Source organism: Anoplolepis gracilipes, chromosome 1 (genome assembly GCF_047496725.1).
Source record: "Anoplolepis gracilipes chromosome 1, ASM4749672v1, whole genome shotgun sequence".
Classification (NCBI taxonomy): Eukaryota; Metazoa; Arthropoda; class Insecta; order Hymenoptera; family Formicidae; genus Anoplolepis; species Anoplolepis gracilipes.
In genome coordinates this window covers 6,870,903-6,893,835 of record NC_132970.1, presented here as the reverse complement: position 1 = coordinate 6,893,835, position 22,933 = coordinate 6,870,903, and the positions used below count along the sequence as shown (strand labels likewise).

General features: G+C 30.2%; 1 protein-coding gene across 13 annotated transcripts in view; it reads left to right on the top strand.

The window, feature by feature from the left end:
* Nmdar2 (glutamate ionotropic receptor NMDA type subunit 2) overlaps positions 1–19,953 on the top strand; it is a 203,625-nt gene extending 183,672 nt beyond the window's left edge. For 6 of the 13 annotated variants that reach the window (XM_072900930.1, XM_072900936.1, XM_072900985.1 and 3 more), the window contains 11 exons: positions 66–213; positions 1,088–1,271; positions 1,530–1,669; positions 2,264–2,376; positions 3,057–3,341; positions 4,400–4,581; positions 4,728–4,963; positions 5,440–5,633; positions 8,253–8,369; positions 11,633–11,734; positions 12,280–19,953. In XM_072900930.1, coding sequence (XP_072757031.1) covers positions 66–213; positions 1,088–1,271; positions 1,530–1,669; positions 2,264–2,376; positions 3,057–3,341; positions 4,400–4,581; positions 4,728–4,963; positions 5,440–5,633; positions 8,253–8,369; positions 11,633–11,734; positions 12,280–12,337 — 1,759 coding nt within the window. In that variant the 3' untranslated portion in view covers positions 12,338–19,953. Of the gene's footprint in view, positions 1–65; positions 214–1,087; positions 1,272–1,529; positions 1,670–2,263; positions 2,377–3,056; positions 3,342–4,399; positions 4,582–4,727; positions 4,964–5,439; positions 5,634–8,252; positions 8,370–11,632; positions 11,739–12,279 lie in introns of those variants that run through there. The other 7 variants (XM_072900943.1, XM_072901001.1, XM_072900991.1 and 4 more) reach the window with 5 other exon arrangements.
* Positions 19,954–22,933: the final 2,980 nt, after the last annotated feature.

The window sequence follows — 22,933 nt, the reverse complement described above, 5'->3', positions numbered from 1 at the left end:
TCAGCAAATGTATATCCCGTATTGGATAAAATTTCTGCATTTTACAAGCGTTCGTTTTGTTGCAGAATGGATATTCAGTCAGCACAGAAGAATGAGAGCTTTTATCAATGCTGTAGCGGATTTTGCATCGATCTGCTGCAGAAGTTTTCCGAAGAAATCGGCTTCACTTACGAGCTTGTAAGAGTGGAGGATGGCAAGTGGGGCACTTTAGAGGTGAGTCTAGACAAAATTCATGAAAAGCAATGCTTACTTACGTCGTACGGAAGATAAATGTGTCTTGTAATGCAACGAGAAAACTCTCCTGAAGCATTTACCGCATCTACTGGCGAGCTTATCTCTTATCCTCAAACGCTTAATATTTCTACTTTGTTACATGTATTTTAGGCCACTGTATTGCCAAAAAATAATGCAGTTTACACATGACCAATTATTTCAAGTTCTTAGACTTAATAAATTTGTCGTGTATATAAAAATGTATATACATGTATATAAAAATTATGTGTTCCTTACAAACTTATAGAATTAATTACAAAAAATAAAAGTCAAGTTATCTGATGACACTAATTTATCAGACACGAATGTTGAACTAGTTATTGATGACTGTGATTATGAAATGTATACATGACTGCGCTTTTGACACATTTAATTTCCGCTGCAGGAAAATTATTTTCGATGATACAGCATATATCTGCATTTTAGTAACACTTTAAATGGCCTAAAAGCATAATTTTCCTTTCATCATGCATTTAAATTACGTTATAAAATTATCATTGTTTAAATTTCTTTCTCAATAATGATGTGTATTAAATATTTAATTTATTTATTAAAACATTTAATATATAATTAACATCAAAATAATGAGAATAAATATTTGTTTTGCAAGAAAGAATGTGAAATTATTTCCAACTTTATTTTATTTTACAGCCGTTAAACATTTATAAAATATGCGTGAATATTTATAAAACTGCGAAAATATTATATTAATAGAATAACTTTTAAAATCCGATAAAATTTCACAAATAAAAGTCGATCTTTTTATCGTAATTGATACATCTAATAAATAGAATTTATTAACAATTTTACGCAGAATGGAAAGTGGAATGGACTTATAGCTGATCTGGTCAACCGGAAGACAGACATGGTGATGACCTCATTAATGATCAACTCGGAAAGGGAAGCAGTGGTCGATTTCACTGTACCTTATATGGAAACTGGTATCGCCATAGTTGTAGCTAAAAGGACAGGCATTATATCTCCCACTGCGTTTCTAGGTAAGAATTATATAGAGATTTTTATAAAAAATATATAACATGTTTATAAATCAATAATATCTTAAAAAAAAGTACATGTTATTACCTTTCTTACAGATAAATGACATTGAATGAATATATTGTAAATTGTGTAGAATTCAATATTTGCACTAATATTATTACAAAATATTAATATTATTATATTAAAAATATAACGTAATTTAAATATTAATGTTGCAATAAAAAAAGATTACTTTAATATCTAAATGCGATTTTCAGAACCGTTTGATACGGCTTCGTGGATGCTGGTGGGCATTGTTGCCATACATGCCGCTACTGTAATGATATTGCTTTTCGAATGGGCATCTCCTTCCGGTTTCGACATGAAGGTAAACCCTTCAGGCGCTGCGCAAAAACTGGTATCTTTTATTTTGCTTTTTAATCAACTATATATGTTTTTACATACTCATATGTATATATTTGCACCTTTACCTTTAATGCACAAATATATAATATCACGTGATTAAAGCAATTTGATAAATTATTTAATTTCAATGCATGCTTTCTCAGTGTCTATTAATTAAAAATAAATTATTTTCCCGGAATCGTTTCCATTTGTACAATTTTATATAAACTTTACTTAAGCACTGTTTTTACTTTTGCAAGAGATTATCGTTTTTATGTGAACTCTTCCTATTTCCTATTCACTATTTTTTCTTCAACATTATACCTCATTATTTGTTGCACGCATTTTGTTCAATTGTTATTTTGTAAAAGTTGTTGGTTTTTTTATGTATATTAATAATATTGTTCATCAAAATATTTGTATGTGTGATTATATAGCTATAAAATTAAATTTTGATCGGAAAAAAAAAATAATAACACAATATATCGAAGTTCTTTCAAAATACTCGTATATATGTACATAAGCAGCTGAAAGGTCTGCTTGTGCTACTATTTTTATACGTAGAATAATTCTCATTTTAATGCGACACATCGATGTGTTTCTGCAGAAGAATCCATCGACAAACCATCGGTTTTCTTTCTGTCGTACGTACTGGCTGGTCTGGGCCGTATTATTTCAAGCTGCCGTCCATATCGACTCTCCCAGAGGATTTACAGCCAGGTCAGTGAAAAGGATCCTGCTCCCGACGTTTTCCCAACGAATTTTAATTATTGACCCGAGATAGAACTCGAGAAATTAGTCTTCCATCTCTTCATTTACCCATTCCAGATCGGTCGTTGTGCATAAATGTAGGGAAAATGTTCTCGGACAAACATTCGTTTGCGATAACTGTTCTAAAATGTAAATTATTCCAACTGCTTTACGAGTTACACTCCAAATTCACTTTATATAAGTTACGACGACGTAGTTCCAATTTTAATTTAAATTAATTTAAACCTTTTAATTAAAACTAAGTTTGATTTATAATAAATAATGCAATTTTTTAAGTCATCTGCAACCAAGAATATCACAAATAGAAGGCTAAAGATAGTAGCTTATTAAAATATTATTAATTATGTTTTAGAAAAAAGTGGCAAATTCTCTTAAATATTGTTATCATTGAAGATAATTGTATACAAATACGTAATTAGAGAGAATTTCTGTCTAATCACGAAAGCACAAATATATACGCGCTAAAATTTAATAATCAGTTACTTTGTTGAATAAATAACGTACTTTTTCAATTTTTATAACGATTGTAAAATATCATTTACAACAATATTTTAAAATTTCTTCTCTCATTGATTTAGATAAAAAACATTTGCAATATTTGTTACAAAAACTTGATATTATCTACATAGATTTATGACAAATGTGTGGGCGTTATTCGCCGTGGTTTTCCTCGCCATTTACACTGCCAATCTGGCTGCCTTCATGATTACGCGGGAAGAATTCCATGAATTCACCGGCGTGGATGATCACAGGCTCGCTAAGCCATTTTCTCACAAACCCATGTTTAAATTCGGCACCATACCATGGAGTCACACGGACAGCACACTGGCAAAATATTTTAAAGAGATGCATTCTTACATGAGAGCCTTCAACAAAAGCAGTGTGACAGATGGTATCGAAGCAGTCATCAGTGGGTAAGTGATCGAGCATATTCTTGAATTTATTTTTTGAGATTTCAAGTATTTTTATATTCATCAAACGATTATACTGTTTCCGTATTTTTAAGAATCAGAAGGGAATATAAATTAAAATTATCCATATTTAATTTATATATTATCATAATCACAAAAAAAGAAAGAGCACAAAAGACTTAATGTACATGACTTTTTGAAAACCGCCTCCCGGAATATTATTAATATTCTTATTAAATATGATAATAAAATGCATAACTTATTGTGAAGCAAATCGATTTTATGATACAATAGAGCTCAACATTACATTAAAAAGATTTTGTAATTTTATATAAAAATAACACATACTTATAAAATTTGACCTCTTGAAAATTACAAATGAATTGATTTCTTATTTATTTTCACATTCCAAAAATTTACACTAATTTCAGTATCGCATAAATTTAACAATTTATGAATTATTGTCAAAATAACCAAAATTATGATTTTTTTGAAGTTGTAACTATTCAGTACTCGAAAATCTGACGTAATAGAGTAATTTGAAGAATACATTTTTCACATCTAAAAATATAAGATTTGCTTACACCAGTTTTTATAACTGCCCCTTGTAGATCTGTGTAATTATTATGCAATTTATTTAAATATAAATTATAAAAACAAATAAATTTTTTAACTTATATAAGAGAAATAAATTTTTGAACTTATAATTTCTATTTTACAAATGCAGAATTTTCGATGTGAAATATAAATTTTATGGATTGGAAGAATTTAATAATTAAAACACTGAAATAAAATTTTTATTTAATTTATCTAATCTTACGTAAATCCAGTTCGTCTAATAGTTTAACATAAAGAAATTCACTTAAAATTAATTGATACAATTAAAATAGAGATTATTTTTAAGTGGAGAATTAATTTAATTTAATTTAATCTTATATGTGTGTTTGTGTGTGTATATGGAACGAAAAACTTTCTGCGATGTTGGTTTCGACGCAAAGCCGATTTAAAATATCTTTACGGAAATATAATGAGGCAAAAAGATCCTATTATAATTTCTACAGCGATATGGACGCGTTCATTTATGATGGCACAGTCCTGGACTATTTAGTAGCCCAGGACGAGGATTGTCGATTGCTGACGGTCGGGTCATGGTACGCGATGACGGGATACGGTCTCGCATTCTCTAGGAACTCAAAGTATCTACAAATGTTCAACAAACGGCTGTTGGATTATAGAGACAATGGTACTTTTATTCTCTCCAAGTTTTTTTTTAAACTTAAACAATACTTTTACTTACCAGAATTTTTTTCTCTACATTTTCTAAATCGCTTTATAAATTTTTCTTGACGAATTTATAATTGCGTTCCAACGTCATCTCACCAATTTTAGGAGATCTAGAGCGATTGAGAAGATACTGGATGACTGGGACGTGTAAGCCTGGAAGAGAAGTACAAAAAAGTAGCGATCCTCTGGCATTAGAGCAATTCTTGAGCGCATTTCTCTTGTTGATGATGGGTATTCTTTTGGCGGCAGTTTTCCTGCTTTTGGAACATGTGTACTTCAAATATATCAGACAGCATCTGGCAAAAAGCGACGATGGTGGCACATGCGCTATTTTCAGTCTAGTAAGCATTGCGCATTTTAATATTACAAGAATGTCGTAATTTTCTATGCCATCTCTGAAACTAGATCATTCTTTGCTGTATTATTAAAACCACGTAGCAACGTTGAAGCAATTTTAAAGGATATTTAAATCTTAAAGTTGAACAATATTTTTAGAGAGTAATCGATTATCTGAATTAATCATGTTTTTAATAATAATTAGTCGTATACTTTTTAACGAAAACATCTGAATCATAAAGATTTGTTATTACTAAATAAAAAAATATTAATGCGGGCTGCATTTATAATTAACAATAGAAAGATAAAATTGCATATGTGTAATGTATTCTTTATTACAAATGTTACCAAATCTTTTATATATTTTTATTTTGTCACGTTTTTTTGTTTCTTGGTAATATCGAGAAAATTTATATATTTTGAAAAGTAAAAGGAAAGTTCTAAGAGGTTATTGTGAACAAACGGCATATTTTATTTAAAGAGCGTGGGAAAATCCTTGACTTTCCGTGGCGCAGTATACGAGGCACAGGATATCTTAAGGCATCACAGATGCAAGGACCCGATCTGCGACACTCACTTGTGGAAAGTTAAACATGAGCTTGACATGGCCAAGATTAGGATACGACAGCTCGAGAAAGATCTCGAGGCCCACGGAATAAAGCCGACTCAAACCAAGTACGCTTCATTACTCTCTCCTATAATTTAATTCTCTGCAAATCAAGTTGCGAAAATACTCGACTACGCCTGCTATTTGCAATGCAATCAAACGAGGAACCAAGTTGATCAACAACCAATTGAACCGTACAACTTACAAAGATAGAAACTTTTCCAAACGACTTTTCCCAAACGACTTTTCGATTGGTTTCAATCGCTTGATTGCTTAATATCCGATTATTTCTTTGTGAGCGATTTATTTTACTGATTTTCTCCGTTCAATCAGTTTTATTTCTTTTTATTAAAGTAGAAAGATTTCATAGATTTCGAAAATAAATCGCCTTGAAATTTGTATCGAAAATCTACGTAATCGATGTATTACGAAGAGAAACGTTTTCCGATGTGATTAATCTTTTAATGCCAGAATTTTTGCTTGAATCGATATGTCATTATTGCATGAGAAAATAGAAATTTAGTGTTATGAATTATTGATATTGAGAATTTGTCTGACAGCAATTAGTATAAAAAAATATTGTTTTTGTAACATAGACTGCACGGATTGAAAATGAAAGTCAATTAATAATACATATCTATAATAACTTTTTCCCAATTATCGTATAATGTATACGCAATAAAAATTAAATTAATTTATATTTTATACTCAATTTTATTCTAAATCAATGTTTGATGATATTGTGAAAATATAACTCTTTTACATATGTATAATACATACATAAAAACTTAAAGTGATTATATATATATATATATATATATATATATATATATATATATATATAGTATTTTAAATATCACAAAAATAAAAAAATTTTTTTGAACACTTATATATCAATATACATATGTATCAAGAATTTCATAATATAGGGACATAAGTCTGACAATGAAATTGCAACTTTACAGGAATTAGAAAAAATGGTTTAAAATTCATATTCGATATATAGGAATATTTCTAAATACTTGCATATTTATTTCCATAATTATTAAATCAATTATGCAGCAATATTTGTATTATAAGACGCAATATATACAGTTTACATATGCCTTAATATCTCATTTTTTTAAAATTAGGGATACGCAATTATGTTATAAAAACTTAATATGTATATAAAGCGATAATAATAAATAAGTGAGAGATCTAATTGTAAGTTCGATGCAGACGACATTGAAAGATTAATCGCAATTTGTGATCGAATACAAATTTTCCGGGAAAGAACGGCGCCCAAATCTCCGATCGACAGACACACCACTCTTCTGGATTACGATTACGCTTTCACGAACTATACTTTCCGCAGAGTGCTGTCGCTTGTTTCCTATTTTCAAAACTAGGTGCCTTTGTTCTAAAAAGCTTTTTGTTGAGTCTCTTCATCTTTTCAAATACTCTTCGCTCTTATCTAAAAATTTTACTTTTCAAAGCGGAAGTGGATCCGTAATAAAAATCTACGCATGCAGTTGTACACAGTTATTCTACTTGTCTTTTGTATCTTGAACAAACTTACGCTCGGTTCTTCTTGTAAATATTTATGTTAAAGTTTAATTATTACGGAATAAATTACGAAAATTATTCTTGTACGGATAACAACATCGCCCGTCTCGAAGGATGAATAATTCGCAGGCCGAGCTTAAGTGTAGTAACCTACTTTCTAAAGTCACTTGGAGTTCTTGTTCGCACAGCATGTCTAATAATATATACGGCAAAACGTGCGTTTTCGATGGGGCGTCAAATGCGTATCGACATTTCTTAATATCACGTAGAAATTCTATCACGTTTTGTTATTGATGGGATTTCTTTGCGAAATATCACAAGTTATACTCTATAAGATTAATATACATATGATGCAATATTAAATGAAAAATGAGTCTGGATGTACCAAAAAAATTATTAACGGTCTTATTTTTTAATATAATTTATAGAATGTTTTATCGTACAAGTTTTTATATTATTTATATTATATTTTTTATTATTAATGCATTAATAATTTATTTTTATTGTAATATTTAGAGAGATATTCAGAAAATTGTATTTTTTTGAAAGACGACTTTCAAATAACAAAAATTTTAATAAATAATAAATGATAAAATTTTTTGATAAATTCTATTTGCCATACGCGAGCTCTAATATTTCGTATTTATTTCAACATTTCAGCAATATTAAATTTACACAATTTTCGCAATGAAGAAAGCTATTATAAAAGATATAATCATATAACATAGATATTCCATTGAAAACGCGTGTTTTATCATTTCTATTCACTTTCAGTAAATTGTACAATATTATATACACAACGTATTATACATATTTAAGCTTACGTAAATACGTTAATATCGTATCGATTATTAGCACGCGCATTTGATTTCTTTTTGATTATATTGTTCGTCTCAAGCGGTATATACTCACTGCATAGATAATTGGAAAATCTGTTCTTATTTCGTGACAAGTGAATCTATCTGTGCGTCGCGTTTGAAAATTAATAAAAAGTACTTTCACGAAAGTGGAGCATTATATACTGGGTGTCGCCTTGAGCGAATGAGGATGGATTTATTTGGGCGATGTTATAAGCGATAATTGGTGGTTCGACGGTGAGAAGGAAGCCCTGGCACATATCCACATCGGCTTTTTTAAAGGAGGAAAACCGGAAGTCTCGGCTGGTGGCGAGGGTGCTTCCAAAGCTCGGACCGCTATTCACAACCAGAACCATTGGCGGTGGAAGCTCCACATCCGCTACCGCCATACTTCGATTCGTAAGTCCGCAACGCCACAGCACACGTAAGAACATTCAGTGACGTAGGAACTACTCAGGAAAATACTCTTCTATTAAAGTCCTCCATAACATTTTTTTTACGTTACAAATCTGAATGTTTAATAAATTATAAATGGTGTTGGAAAAAAGGAAGTCCTGCTAACAGTGTCATACTTTTTATCTTGTATCTCTGGATAATTCATAACAATATACACATACATATCTAACATTACCTACAAAAAACATTTGAATGTATATTAAATATTTGCTTTTACCAAGTATTTAAAGTTAAATCTTTTTTTTAATCTATCGGAAAGTCTATGCTGATCTATTGCTTTGTAAGGGGACTGTGGCAAGACTTTTTTGTTACACTTCAAACATTAAAAGCGTTAAAGCTTTGTGGACATAATTACACAGAACACACCACACGATTGGCTTACTCACACTTTTAAATTCAGTAATATGTTCCTACGTCACTGCATTTCATCGGTTTGAGATGATGTAGAGAAAGATCGTTCCAGGAACCGATCTCATCAATATATTGCTACGATTCGCGCGATCCCGCGAGGCAAAGATGCCAGATGTGAGACGTGCAATATGCTAATTCATAATAAAAGAGCCAATACATACCAAAAAAAACTATGTATATATGAGCTCGGCTCTTTAGCTAATTTCAGAAAAAGATGGATATATTGTTTTCTGTCTCTTTCTTATGAAACACGATGGGAGACATTGCTTGTTTCTTGATACTTGATACGATTAAGAATTAAATAGTTTTTTGGAATTTTTTTGTACTATATATTTACCAGAGTTGTACGAAAATACCAATATGTTTTTTTCTTATAAAATATTAAATATCTTGTATAATATTTTTTCATGATTATCTTAATATAATCTGATTAATTAATTTCTTAGAAACAACGGGTTAATTAAAAACGACCTGACTAGCCAAAATTATTCAATTTATTTACACGACGTTTCGACCATATGGTTGTGGTCCTTTTCAAGTGTAACTATAAAGAAAATAAATAAATAACGGATCAAACATTGATATATGGATACAATTTTTACCAGATTTTAGCCAAACAATACAACATAAAGGCGTCATAAAACTAGTCTACTCACACGTAAATTAAGAAAGAGATGAAAAAATCCAATGGGGCATGTTTAAAGGTAGAACATAATGATGGAATAATTAAATATGTCACTTAGTTAAAAACAATGGTTATTAATTTTGAGATGAACACAAACAAGGAGACACGTCATGTCAGCATGAGTTTTTTGAACAAAACTGTGAATATTTAAAAAGAAAAACAGTTCAAACGACCTTTATAATTTTGTCATAAATATTATTTAAATTTTCAGTATCTCTTTGTAGATTAATCGTGGAGTTAAATTTCTTAATAAAAAACATTTCAGCTATTTCTCTTTTCTTAATAAATTTTTCATTGTGTAAAATAACCGGATCATCCCACTCAAAATCATGCCCAAATTCAACTCTGTGTTTGCTAACGACTGATTGATTGGTAGGATGTAATTTTATATTGTTAAGATGTTCTCTAATACGTGTGCGTATATGTCGCTTTGTTTGGCCAATGTAAAGCGCATCGCAATCCTTACACTGTAATTTATAAACCACATCAGTTCTAAAGTCAGTATGTAATCTGTCTTTACCACGCTTAATCAATGTATTAAGTTTATTAGTTATAGTCATAACGACGTTCAAACCAGCGTCACAAACAATACGACGTAAACAAAAGCTAAATACCATATGGTCGAAACGTCGTGTAAATAAATTGAATAATTTTGGCTAGTCAGGTCGTTTTTAATTAACCCGTTGTTTATAATCAAATACTAGCGACTTTAATAACTTATAATTTTAATTTCTTAGCTTAATACTTTTTATACCCAGAATAGATAAAAAGAAACGTTTAAATTAATTTTATAGATATATATTAAGTTACGGAAACCTGACGATATTCAAAATAAAATAAATGATATATAACTTAAATATTTATTTCTTGTCAGATAATAATAGATTGTCATTTAAGTATATTACTTGTTTTTATTCATTTCTAAAATTAAAAAAAAAATTTTTTACATTTGTCAAATGTTCTCTGTATTTATCTTACATTGCCCTAGTCTATCCCGCAGATTTCGCATCGCTTTTTATACCATATTGTCTGGTATGGTAATTTTTTCCTGTGTATTGACTTTAATTTTGTTAATATTTTCCTATATCTATTTAATTTTCCTATACTAAGCTAAGAAATTATTTAGAAGTATCATATTTAATATGTTATCTGAAAAAATATATCTACTTTTGTTAAAATTTTGATAAATATAATACAAAAAAGTTGTAAAAAAACCGTTTAACGGTTATCATTTAACGTATCAAGAACCAATCAATAATGTTGGCCGTCCCCTTTGTTGTCGGGACAGGAAAGAAGCAGAAAATTATATCCATCCTTTTCTATTATCCGAAACACCGAGCTCACGTGTATACGGTTATCGTTGGTATACATTATTGTCTCTTCTATTACGATTGACGTGTTGCCTGTTGCGCGTCTTGAATCTGACATTACTGATCTTGAATCTGGCATCTCTGTCGCGAGGCTCTGTTGTTTCGTAGACTCGCGTGATCTCCGTTGACTTTTTATTTCCTTATTATAATGAAGAAAACGAAATACGTACAGATACACACATACACATACAAAAAAAAAATAATAAAGAGACGTTGAGCGTCACGCGGATCGACGACGGCACGACGCTTCGTCTAAAGAAACTTATATACAGAGATGTAGAAGAAGATTAGGTATAGTTGCTTCGCTTCTGTAGATCAGTAGAGCGTTTGCATAAATTACGCATCAAGTATATATATTTATCGCACACACTTTATTTTTTTCTTATTATTCTTATTATCACGGATTTCTTATTTTAATGTGTTCGAGAGCATGGCATGCGAGTTCACGAGTCGATAGACATCTTATGCGTGTCGATGCCTATAATGTGCACATTATAGGTAATTACTTAGGTGGTAACAGCTTGTGGTGATTAGTCGATTAATTACCTATAATGTCTGATACGATGACGACGCGGAGAGAAAATTGATTTGGGACGTGGGAAAGCGCCGTGACCGGGGGCGAGAAAGACGTGGAGGACAAAGACAGAGCATGATCAAAATTTACTTTATATACGTGTATAGGAGAATTTCGTGATGTTACAATGACAATAACATGATCCGCGAATTGTTTTTATATTCAGGTATATCGACGCCGTCGAGGTCGCCCGTCCAAGGGATATGAGCAGAAATCATGTAGTTAGTACAGAATACGCCGAAAGATTCTTACCCACGGAGATTTACAGGTGAGAGCAAGTAATTACGCAATATTGACAATGAGTTTAAAAAAAGCCACTTCTCAGCTTATATTTTACTATGGAAAATATAAGACAAAAAGTTTTTAATAACATAATGATATTTTTTATTAATCTTTTAGTTATTTTATTTATCTTTTTTTATGTATATTAAATGTATAGTATTAATTTTATCTTTTTTAGTTTTAATAAACGATACACAATATTATATGATATCATAAAATTTATAAAATATAAAACATACGTTTTTAAAAAAATTATGGCAAATGTTTTAAAATACTATATCAGATTTTGTGTTCTCTATTTTTTTGTTTTTCGATAACGAAGTAATCCATATATTTTGTACAGAGTTTTATATTATCACATTTATGAAGAAATTGTAAGTATATAATGATCTTATGTGTTTTAATTTTACCTTCTTCTGAATTTTTTATGTCAGTAGTCTTGCGTCGCGCAGGATTATTTATTATGTCATTTAGAGATATATCAGATTTGTTCGAGATTATTTTGCAAAAATAAATTATCGCTTGCCATAGGATCCCGGATGACGACGCAACTAGGACAGAAATCGCCGAAATGGAGACAGTTCTGTGATTATAAGAGGATTGCCTTCAGTCGTCCGATCGCACAGCACCGGAAGCGAAAGCGCGTGGACGGACTGGCGGGCCTTTGAAGACTCCAGAAATGACGTGATCTAAGAATCACGTTCTGTTATTTCTGCTTCGAATAATGAGTCGTATTCACATCAATCTCTCGTGCGGTCGGAGTAGCTGTTCCGCTAATGATTCTCAGCTGTCATCGCACGCGCGACGAAACAACGAGAGAAGGAAAGTCGTCAGTGCCTGTCGATGATCGAGATTCCACCAGCGACCAAGAAGCCTGCGATTTGAGGATGTTTTGTAATTCGAGGTAGTGCACTCATTGTTGACATTTGCGTTACGCCCTCGAGACAAGCATCCTTTGTGTCCTTCGAAATAAGTGTATCAAGAGGAAATGCATATTCGAATGACGATTGTATTCGCGCGATAGTGATTGCTGCGAGAAAAACGGTTTTAGAAACTGCTGAATTTTTGTGACGCTCGAAGGAACACTCTATAGTCAAGCCAGATTTCGGGTCTTCGAATTCGATGGAATTTGTTTTTAATGCACAATCGACGAATTGTATCATCGATGTCGAAGCATCGTACCCACGTAGTGTCTACGTGCAAAGATTCCTTTCGAAATTTTAACCTGTGCCTATAATTGTCTGGACGAGGCTCGCAAATAAAGATCTACGCTCTGGTTGATCGATCAGGCGCCTTGAAGTATAGTTGAAACATTTCGATAGAAGCAAAGTGAGACTTGAAATCTTTTGATACGCGATTATCTTTCATCGAGACAATTAGTTTTTATTTAATTTTTTTAAATTAAATATTCATGCATTTTTATAATTAAAATAAATCATTAATAGACAAAAAATCTTCACAAAATTAAAAATAAATATACATTCTATACGGGTATTCATTAATAGGATTTCTATAATATAAAAGCAAAAATAGGGCATATTGTCTATAAAATTCTATTGTTTATTTCAATTCTAATTTTTTAGTGAATTTATATTTATTTTTATTTAATATTATATATACTTTTATTATTCTGGATGTCTATTTTATTGTCATAATTTTTTGAAGTAATTTTAAATCTTCTTTTTTATTGAAAAGAATCAAGTTTGTACTTTAATTTGTAATTTCTAATCAATTATTATATAGTTTTTTCTACATGAATTTATTTTTTAAATATTTTTTAAAACAATGTTTATATATTATTTTTTATTTTGTAATTTTTATTCTAGTATTTACATGTAATGATTTAGATATGTGTATAATTATTTTAAAAAATCGCTAATGCGTGAAGAATAAAAATTGCAATGAAAAAATTACATGATAGTTGGAACCAAGGTAACTTGTGTAGAAAGAAAGGCACACGTTTATTCAGGCACCAACAATGCAATAGATAGTTATAAAATTCCTAAATCTTCTAAAAAAACATTAAACTTTGTATCAACTCATGCCAGTTTCCAAATATATGTCATAACATAATACGTCGATGCGAATCGTTGACGTAAACGTCGAAAAAAGAATCCAAGAAAATTGAAAAATTTAATCAATATCTTGATGGAAAATGTCAATGTGTATCATATGAAATATTTACATGATACCTAAGCATATGTATTGGATAAAGTTAGTGTAAATGAGTTGGTATAATTATAAATGTAGTATGACGCAACACATATACATATACATATATATGTGTGTATATATATGTGCATATACATGATATGATCAACAATGAAATATTCTAAAGAAGAATCCTTTGAAGACATAATATGCTCAAACAAAAATATAATATATAAATATGAGGTCAATCAAGCCACAATGCGCGTGTATCGCGGAGTGTCAGGACTTATTATTTGAAAAAAAAACAGGAAAAAAAATATATGAATTAAATCAATATTAAAATAAAAATGCAGATGCAACAAATTAAAAAACAAAAAGGAATTGGTGAAATATGAAATATTTTATCTGTACCATTGTGACGGTGCCTGAAATTAGGACTTATATCGAGTATGCGATTAATTAATAGAAACTATTATTTTTATATTTTTTTTCAAATATATTTAGAACTTATATGTAAATGTTTGTGGGTTACATAAATCTTTAATTTATTTTGAAAAAAAGATCAAATGTCGTCGCAATCTCAACGTCCTGGCAATCCGCAAAAAAATCACGAATATTCGAGGTAACGAATCGAATCCCCCAAACAAAGTCGAGTTTCACGTGCGCATCGAATTCGAATTAGAATTAAGATTTTAACACCTATGTCGCTGTACATAATCGCATATTAATTCGTATGAGCTATAAAGTGCATTGCAGGCTGTAGTATTTTTTATTACTAAATAAAACAAAATATTCTCACATTAGATAACATAAGATAAACTTATTTGACTAAATAAAATATTAATATTGATATAATCTTCATTTAATTTTTTAAAAATTTATATAGAAATTTTATATAAATATTTATTACAAAATTTTTATATAAACTCACTTTTTAAATATTTATTGCATTATTATATGTTAATTTTACGAAAATAGACAAATCAGATCATGTATGTTAGATTATTTATGTTGGTTATAAATCTAAACATATTCTTTTAAAAAATTTACAACAATGTTTAAAAATTTTGCACCCTTTATATTTGTTTTACTGTTTTTATACAAAATTATATTTTTTAGGCTTGCAATGCACGTCAAGTTGTGTACGCGGAGAATAAAGAATTCGGAGCGTGTTTCGATAGCCTACGCGAGAGTTTCGAGACACTCACGATCAACTCCGTTTCATCCCATTCAGTCTTATAAAATCATTAATTAATATCCGTACTAATTATCGTGCGCCGTGTGTGTTTGTGTGTGTGTGTGTGTATGTGTGTGTGTGTGCGCGTATGAATTAGAAGACGTGAATGAATTAGAATTCTCGTCATCCGAACAATTTTAAGAAATACGTTGCTATCAGAGAAAACCATATTGTTATTGTTGTTGTTAAAGATAAAAGGAAATGTTACGTTGTTAAGTCGAGATAATTATTCTCAGAGAATATTAGCACGATGTATTCGAGTCGTGATAATAATGGAGCCGGCAGGGTCGCTCGAGTTTCTATGTGCTCGGACATTCGTACAATTGATGGTCTTAAAAGTTGTTATACAGCGTGGACCAATAACTATTAGCACCTTAAATATCTTCGAATCTGTAAGGTTTAAAAGAAAATCAGAATTAAAATTGCACGATACAAAGGGGGCTATTATGTGCCGATAAAAACTTTTGTCCAGGTGGAGGCGCGGAGATATTAAGGTCATTTTCATTTTTTTAAATGGGTTCGGTATGTTTTTTTTATAACATGATAGAGGGCTGAAAACAAATTCAAAACTCATAACACAAGATCATTTATGTAACAAAATTAAAAGTAAATTTTTCATTGAATTTATTTCTCGCAATTAATGAAAACTGAGTTAGATATCAATCGTTATTTAAGGTGTTAATAATTATTGGTCCACGCTGTATATTTACACGTATTAAATATGTCAAAGAAATATGTGCATAATATAATCTCTTTTGAAAAAGAGATTTATTTCTTATTACATTCGAGTAAATTGTCTCGAATTGTAATGTTTTTATTATATTAATTATTCAATTTTATTAAAACTCTTTATATACAATAAAAATTTATAAAATTATTTTTTATAATAATTTTTTATATTTTATTTTAATATCACATATTTTCAAATTTAATAGGCTTTCCTTTTAAGAGTATTAAAATTTCTGTCCAGAGAATTTATATAGGTACTTCTATAGGTTTGTAAAAGATTTTATACGAAACAAATAAAGTAGAAAAATACACAGACGATGTTCGAGCCATTTAATAAATTATAAATGTAAATATGCAAAAAAATATTTGAGTATTTTAATTAACTGATTATACCAATACTGCCAGCTCCAAGCTCTCATGTACACCATATAATTCTAATTAAGCTTTTAAAGATAAAACTCTTATATATTATACATTAACTTTTTATCACACACAAGCTTTCATTCTTACATCGAAGGCTTCTTTGTGTGAGCGTGTGGAATAAATTCAATCCTCTCACGTGGATTTAGAATGGAACATGAAGATTTATGACAAGGATTTCAGATCCTAGTATATAATACTTCAGAGTACATTGGTATGCGATTGCATATGTAGAATCTTTCCACACGTATAAATATTTTTCGCTTTACAGCGAAACACTCGTCTCTGTTGTTATAAATCCGCACTGGTAAGTGCTTTTGCGTGTGCGTTCCTAAGCTTGCTTCCCTTTTCCTTCCCACGATTATGTTAATTCGAGCGACCATATCTCCTCACAAATGAAAGTGTCTCGCATTTTGGTCCTTTCCTATTGTTGTAAAGTGTGCGCACTCACGAGCTCGAACTTAAATTGTTCCTTATCTCGAGAATGGAAAAAAAAGCTTATCACATATGTTTACGTCCCGACAACAGCCTTCTTACATTACCTTATCACAAGTACACTATCATGCAGCACCGTTATTTACGTCAGCGCAACAATTAGCGACTTATTATCTTAATCAGCTAATAAGATCAATGAAATAATCGTATGATTCGATTCATCGATATTAATGGTTATTAAACGTCAATGTGTGGAATATGTCGAGAATCAATGTGAGTGTAATGGAAATTAATCTTACGGAAAAATTGTAACATATGTTCTTTGTCGCTTCTTTCAATATCATCCAATGACTCGGAGTGTAATTAACTTCAGCGTTTATTGAAACGATAAACGCCGCGCGCGTTACGATTTAACCGATTGATTTTATATGTGAATATATAGATATACCGTGGGCCTTTATATATCGAATGTGATGTTAAAGCAGTCAGTATTCTTCATCGAGCGACGTATATTCTTTAAACACTGCCTAACTTGAGCTGGTTTCTATCAGCAGCATACGAATTGCAAAAAGAATTCAATCGGATAGAATAAATAATATTTTTGCGCAGAAAATTCTTTTTCACGATTTTATGTTATTAAAAGAATATCAGTAAAAATGAGAGTAAATATCAATAAAAATGAAAGCACTATAAGGGCAAAAAATTATTGCATATATTAGCCAAAATAACTTTGCAACAATAAGATAAAAAAAATGTAATATTATTTAATATTTGAGAAAATAATTCGTTTCTTAACTTCAATTTTATATTATCTTCATTCATGTTCACTTATTAATTAACCTTTAAATGCTAAATAGAACAATTTAAAACATTTTGTGGTGCAATGTTACTGCTATTGCAATTTAAGCTCATTTTATAGTGTTGCATTGATAGATATAAACTTACGTCATATATTGCGTCATAAATAATTGCAAAACATTGTACAAATTTTCAGTTTCTAAAGTCTGTTTGTTGTGTTAATTTACACAACTAAAGTTATTCGAGAATCACTCTAATTCATTTAATTAAATAATTTACAAGTTATTGTAAAATTTATTTATAATGTAGATGACAAGGGTGATGCTTGTAACAACATGAAATCAGTCATCAACAACGATTCGTCAATCAAAGATTGCGCGAAGCCCCAAAAAAATCACTGTGCGCACACATGAAATAGCGGCCTTAATAATTTCCAGTACGGTAGTCGCTGCGAATTCCTCATACTTGTAACTAGTAGATCTACACTGAATTTTTTCGAACCGATAGTATAGATAGCGATCGACTTCCTTTCATCATTTTTGTCGGACTCAAATTCCTCGCCTTTCAAACTTTCTATTGCTAGCCGAAACTCTTTCGATTACGATCTACCAGGTGAATTGTTTAAATAAGAATATCTTATATAATCAGGAGAGAACAAGCGAAATATTATTTATTTAAAAATTTAGAATTTTTAGGAAAATTAATTTTACAGATAAAAATGTTACAGATAAAAAGATCATATCAATTTCTCTAATTAATTAGTTGTTTAAGCTAAAAACTATAATAATATTAATGTAAATATATTGTGACCTGAATTATATGTATATGTTTTCTACGGTATAAATTGAGATATATATCTTACTTAATGTCTTATTAAACTAATCAAAAAATTTTTAAAATATAAATTATAAAATATAAAAGTCATATAAATATGCCAAGAAGATACTGATGCTATTTTTTATTATTTTTTGTGAAAACTTACATTGCATCGCGCGAGGATCGATACAACGAATAAGAAAACGCCACTTTTTAGCGATAATCAAAAAATTATTTTATTTAATATGCTAAAATTATATAATAGGATAATTAGGTTTTTAATCATAATTTTAGAGTATAATATTATTATTTTGTTTTTATTAATCAAAGAATTAAAAAAATTTTTTTAATATTTTATTATATATTAAAGTTATACATATATTAATATTTTAAAGAATTACATCTTTTGTTAATTAAACTGTGTATTTAGCGCAAAAATGTCTTATATAAAAGAAATATTTTCAAGAAGTGTACTTGCGCGAGTACAATGAAAGATTTAATGATCGAAATCACCTGATCGCTACATCGAAATAGTTACGGCTAAGCTCGGAGCGCATCGTAAAAAAAAGAAAAGAAGGAATTTTTACCCTTAGATTAGACACTACGAAACCACCAAAGGCGTTACACCTTAGGGTCGCGCCGTTTTGTGCCAACCGAAAAGATTGCTGTGACATCACAATTAGAGATATTATATAAGTATGTGGTATATATACCAAAAGTATATGAACTCGTGTGTTGTATATCGTACTCGTCGGTGTACTTGTACCGTAAAGGAAGATCCTCCTTCGCTCGATGAATCCTCTCGTCCTTACTCTCTCGGTCTTCGTCGTCGAGGATTAGGATTAGTAAACAGAGAATCTCTTAGGATTAGCTTTTTAGTAAGCGTGGCTTAAAAATAAAACCTCGCGATCGGAATCCTCGTGTGGAAATATTTAATAAGGGTTTCTCCTTTCCTTCTTTTTTGTCTACCCCCGTCTGCCTCTTGGGACAAATTGTACTCACCTTTCTAATCCAAGAGAGAACAAGAAGTAGAAAGACTCGCGGTATCGAAAAACAAAACTTTAATCTGATCAGAACGACGACGTTCGTAAGTTTCGCGGTGAGGCAAAAGGACGAGGGTGAAATTTAAACGGGACGAACGGGATTGCTCCGCAAACATGGAGCGTTTGTATCTGTAGCATGCACGCCTTGACGAAACGCGCGAACGATAAGGGCTTATAAGGAACATACGTGGCACGTGATTGTATGTTGTTTCCAATAAAACATTGTTGTTTTGTATATTATTGCTCCTGGTTTTTAATCAAGCATTATCATCTTCTTTCATTTTATTCCTTCTCATGCGAAATTGGACCAACAATATATAATTGTACATAATTTGTGTGCCAAATATTATATATGCTAAGCAGAAACTACAGTAGACTAGAATTTATTAAAATAAATTAAACTAACTAGCAAAAATAATATAAAAATTAAACGCGATATAATAATTTTCTAACTTATTATTATCAATAGCAGGAATTGAAGGTACGTGGATTCTTGAATCATCGATTGCCGGTAAAATAGAGGAAAGAAAACAAGAGTTAGTGTTTAATGATTATGTAGAAATTTAGAAAGTTGATAAAATAATATTAATAAAACGAATAATTATAAAATACATATGTATCTATCTTTAAAAAATGTATTTTGATTTTGATATTTCACAAATGTTAAATTTTTATTAAATGTTTATTTTTATGTATGTTGAGATTATATATCAAAATAAATGTCTATTTAAATTATAAATAATGTGTCAAAAATAAATTATAAAAATTATATCGAGGGTTTCATGACGTGGAGTGTAAACCCGAAATTGCAAATTTACAGAAATAAGAAAAAACCGGTACAAAATTCGCGTTTGACACATACCTCTAAATATTTCTGTATCTATTTCCATAATTATTAGGTCAATTAGTACGCAGCTTTGTTATAAAATATGTTATGAAATCCTCGATATGTTTTCTGTCGTTTTTAATTAAATTAGCATGTGAATAAAGTGAATGAAAGTTGCTGCTTTTACATCATAGAAAAATTTACATTAATTTTCTTTTGTGTCAACCGAAAAGAATGCTGTAACAACACAATTAGAGATATTATATGAATGTATGTAATATACATATATATCTCTTTGGTATATGAGCTCATATGTTGTAATATCGTTCGTATACTTGCATACCATAAAAGAAAATCCTCCTTTAATTTATTTGTTATATTCAAGGCACTTTATGTAATCCAAAATCGATAAATCTAATTCACGCAGAAAATGATGTATAAAACACTTCTTACTCAACGATATACTTAGAACGTACTATAGAACCTATACAGTCAAAATAATTACAATTTACGATTTATGCGAAAAAAATATATAAAACTAGATTTTATAATTTATATCAAATTTAAAAATAATGTACAATTTTGTTCTAGTTCACGCGATATCGCGGCGTATAGTTTCGCGACCATAATGGCGTCGATAGACATGCAACTACGAGAAAATCGCGCAATATGGACCTCTCTCTGATAAAAATCTTAGAACTCAGCCACGCCAGTACAGTGGATGCATGCTAAAGATTTCATGTGCATCGCGTCGTATTACGATAGGTCCACGCCATAAAGAACAAGAGCGGCCCCGCTATTGCATTGTATTGTATGCGCATTGTTGCATGCTGTACGCTGCGTTTACGGCACCCCACGGAATATCCCCGCCGCTTCTCCGGTGAATCTGCATTTATTGCCACCTAAATAAAGTCCCGTGGCATAAATTCCTCGTTATAGCGTGCCGGTCCAACAACTCGCGCAAATAAAACGAATCTAAATATATCTAAAGTGTGAGGCGTGCCTCGCGTTTCTTTTTATTCATTTTATCGCTCATATCCATGTAAAACGATCGAACAAGAAAGACAAAGCTTAAATTGGCGTATTCTCGAACAATGTAAATGAGGCTACGTGAAATATAAAAAATGTTTACCCGATATGCGTACGACTATTTTCCTCGTTGTCACGGCAATGCGTATTTGTGAACTCCGTAAAAAATAGGCGAATTGGAAAAGAATTTATTTTGCATTGATAATTATGCAGAAAATCATTTTGCATTACAGAAAAGAATTTTTTTGCATTATTTGTTTCAATTTATCTTATTTTATTGTATGCTTTTTTTATGCAAAACATTCTTTTTATTACACTCTTTGAAAATTTTACTATGTAATCATTAATCATGATGCGTATAATGCACTTTGCCGAGCACTGCAACGTAATTTTACCTTAGGAAGTTGCAGACGTGAATTCACAGTGAAATTTATATTACTCGATTATGGCAACGTCTTATGTAACATTATACCTATGTATCTACGACGCACGATTCTCGTTACCGACCCTTCTCTTACTCTACTCTGCAGAAACCCAACGACCTTTTCAACCCCTTCCATTTTCTGCTCCTTTCAACTCGTTCTCTTCTACTCTGCTCTCGACACTGTTGTTTCCCAGGGATGGCGAAAAATCGACAGAACTACTAATTGGTTCTGTCAATCTAGATGAGAAAAGGAAACGGGACATCCAGGTGGGAGCAGAATTCTGTTGGAAATGCCAAAGCGCGACTCACGTCAACCGGAAAGATTCGTTACTTGGCGATATAATAACATTGTTTTGCAATATTCATTGAATTTCCAAGCAGTGTCAGTGTGTCTTTTTTCTTGTTAATTAGTGTAATGTTAATAATGGAAATGCTACAACAGTTTTATATATTTTTTTTATTTTATATTTTTAATATAAAAACTATTTTTAATTAAGACAAGATTAATCTTTTATATGTTAGATGTAATATAAATTTCCATAATTTTCTTATTTTTCTAATATATCATACAGCTCGAAACATTATACCATTGCAACAGTTTCTTAAATATGTAATCTTTTTGTAATAAATTCAAATATATTGTAATTTTCTTTCTTTTTTGATAAAAAAAAACTTAAATTAAAAATAATAAAGTATAACTAAATAATAATAGAGTGTAGTATCATCACATTTAATAAAACGTATTGCAAAAATAATTAATAAGATATAAAACAATACATCAAAAAAAAATATATGACTAAAAATTTATAAAAAGAGAAAAGGTAAAATTATATAAGAGGAAAGATTAAAAAATGGGGTTAAATAAATTATTAAAATATTTAAAATATTTATTTCTTTTAATTTGTGATGTAGTAATGCGTAAAATGTAATAACATATTTATATGTATGCCATTTCCAATTCTCGCATATCCTCTATAAATAATTTACGAACAAACGATATTTTACTGAAGTAATTTCGAAAATGGAATAATATTTAGTATGGAATTTATCAGAAAATGAATAAATGAATTAATTAATTGAGAGACTCGTGATACACAATCCAAAGCCAGTTTTCACAAATTATATTTAATATTAAAATGCGTGTGCAATGTTCTCGAGTCTTTATTAATAAACAGGCTGAAAAGATAGTGATTTTGATCATTTGAGCTTTAATAATATTATAATGAAAACAGAAAACAATGAAAGGGGCTTGAATATACGAAGAATGTAAAGACATA